Source organism: Eptatretus burgeri, chromosome 6, assembly GCF_056783735.1.
Source record: "Eptatretus burgeri isolate ZD-2024b chromosome 6, Ebu_testis_v1, whole genome shotgun sequence".
In the NCBI taxonomy this organism is placed as follows: domain Eukaryota; kingdom Metazoa; phylum Chordata; class Myxini; order Myxiniformes; family Myxinidae; genus Eptatretus; species Eptatretus burgeri.
The window spans coordinates 52,150,908-52,153,407 of NC_140966.1; the positions used below are offsets into that span (position 1 = coordinate 52,150,908).

Genomic DNA, 2,500 nt, shown 5'->3' on the forward strand with positions numbered 1-2,500 from the left:
TGGAGAGCTGTGGGCGGCAGGTTCCAGAGTTAAACAGCGTGGGCGAGGCATGTGTGAACCATTTCCCAGACATGAGGTTGTAAGTCCCAATGGCGGCATCAATGTCCACCTTGTGAATCCCAACAGCGACACGCATCAGCATGTGCTGTGGGCGTTCCGCCACTGAGTCAAAACAGAAGAAAAGAATATCCAGTGAAGGCTTCTAAATAGTTTTAACAAGGTGAAGGAAATCCACAAACATTACAAGTGGACATAATGTAAAATGACCTCTCACTTTATCCGTGATGAATCAGCAGCACAACAATGTAATACATGGTCCGCAAATTCATGGAAGACCAAATTTCCACTATTCCAGAACTTTGAATTCACATATTCTGTCCAAGTGATGTTGGACTTTTCAATGTCACTTACATAAATTTCAAAAATAAATAAATAAATCGGCCAAGTGACTTTTTTTGATCGAATGAATAAATATAGATGAATGTTTTGATTCGACCTGGGAAGACAGACAATATTAACAGACAATAAATACAACTAAAGTGTAAAAACCTGTCCCGTCGCCAAAAAAAAAAAATTGTTCATTCGGGAGTTGGACATTTGCAGTCACACGTGACACCATGCTTTGATGCTTGTCATCCCTCACATGATTCCCAAGTGCTCCTTCCCGATAATGAATGTCTTCTCAAGACACATCTGGCTTTATGAACGGACTCCTTCACGAGCCAATCCCGGCAGTGGGCATGACTCAGCCACAAGGAATTAAAACAGCAACGCTTCCACAATCTTCAAATTATCTTCCTTTCCCTTTAAAATCAGCAATGTGCATGCATTGCTTCATCAGGACTTTTTTCCTGCTACTTCCTGCTTAATCAGGACTTTTTGTGAACACCTACATAATTTATTCATGACATGTGAGAAACCATTCCAGCTTGGCTTTTAACAATTCCAACTGGCGGCACAGCATATTATATATATATATATATATTTGTACAATGTTCTTGATTTTCCAGGAGTTTCAAGGGCTTGGACAAGTTTTCCAGGACTTTCCAGTTCTGAAAAACACTTTCCTATTTTTCCAGGGCTTGAGGAGTTTCAAGAACTGTGTGTACCATGCAATACGTTAGTTAAAGTATCTCAGGGTAGACCAGAAGGGCACTCGGTAGAGCACATACCTCTGCTACGCAATGCCTGATCCAGTAGAACATATCAGGCCCAATAATTGGTTGAAACATCCTCCTATATAATGTTTTTAGACCCATATCTCAATGTGGAAGAATCACCTTGAAAATTGAAAAATTCTCGCATCTGGATCTGGATTTGAACCTTCACCAAAATCTAATCAATTCGACCTTGTCACACACCCAACCTGTTCATCAAGTTTTGTCCGAATCTGTCCACTACTTTTTGAGATATCCTGCACACAGACAAACGGACAAACAAACAGAGACAGAGAGGGGTGAAAACAACCTCCTTCACCTTCGGTGGCAGAAGTAAAAATTTAAGCGGGTGTGTGTGTATGCGTGGATCAGTCATGCAATTTGAAAAATCGAAAGGGTTCCTGATGTCGTAGAATAATAAAAATGGTACCATTGGAAGGCAAATGATCAATTTACTTGAAGCAAAAACTTGCATCTGTTTACTCATAAAATTGACCGTTTTTAAAAGCCTGTCTTTCTGAGATGGAGAACGAAGCAGCAGGACCTGGAGCATTAATGTAGAGGTTCCAATGGTATGACAGCAGGAACCTTCGAGAATAAAGTGTGAGTCATGGGATGAGTACACAAAATTATATATATCTTTTGTCCCACTTCTCGAAGCAGAATAAAAATATATAATAGTACACAGAAGGAGCACAAAAGAAAAATATATAATAGTACATAGAAGGAGCACAAAAGAAACCACAGCCACGATGGCAACAGCAGCAACAACGTGTTACAAAAGATCCTTTTTCACCATGCGTTTCACTTCATTTTACATCCTCATTGAAACTCACAAACAGATAGATATACAATATGTTTGTGAAGTGAAACTTGCTGTCTTTTGATCAAACCAACCAGCGATGCGACTGTTCGGCAAGACAAGTTAAAATGAAAGTACCAGAATGGCTCATTACGCATTGATGCACACCATTTCAATGTATGAGCATTATGCCATTATTAATACCTTTCAAAGAGCTAAACACCTCAATCCCTGTGTAAGTACCATGACAAGTTAGATGCGTCAGTAAATGGAGGTCAAACAAGCTGAAAGACAAAGGCTGGTGTAGTTATTAAAAATAAAAAATAAAAAGATGAATCACAGATTTGATGCAATTGATGGTGTTGTCAAAACCAGAATGCAGTTCTGGCAATTCTTGTTGTAATGTTATTATTAGACCTGGAAAAAAAAATCAGCATTAACAAAATGCAAAATCGAATACAAGACAACAACAAATGAAAGTCATCAGAAACGCTTCAAAATATTGTTGCAGTCCCGGGGGTCAGCCGCGAGCCGACTGCTC

The 2,500-nt window shown here is 39.3% G+C and overlaps 1 protein-coding gene across 1 annotated transcript in view; it reads right to left on the bottom strand.

The window, feature by feature from the left end:
* Positions 1-2,500, bottom strand: part of RRM1 (ribonucleotide reductase catalytic subunit M1) — a 399,179-nt gene that overhangs the window by 291,950 nt on the left and 104,729 nt on the right. The window contains exon 7 of the mRNA XM_085885025.1: positions 1-162. This exon is cut by the window's left edge and continues 1 nt beyond it. Coding sequence (XP_085741151.1) covers positions 1-162 — 162 coding nt within the window. The remainder of the gene's footprint in view (positions 163-2,500) is intronic.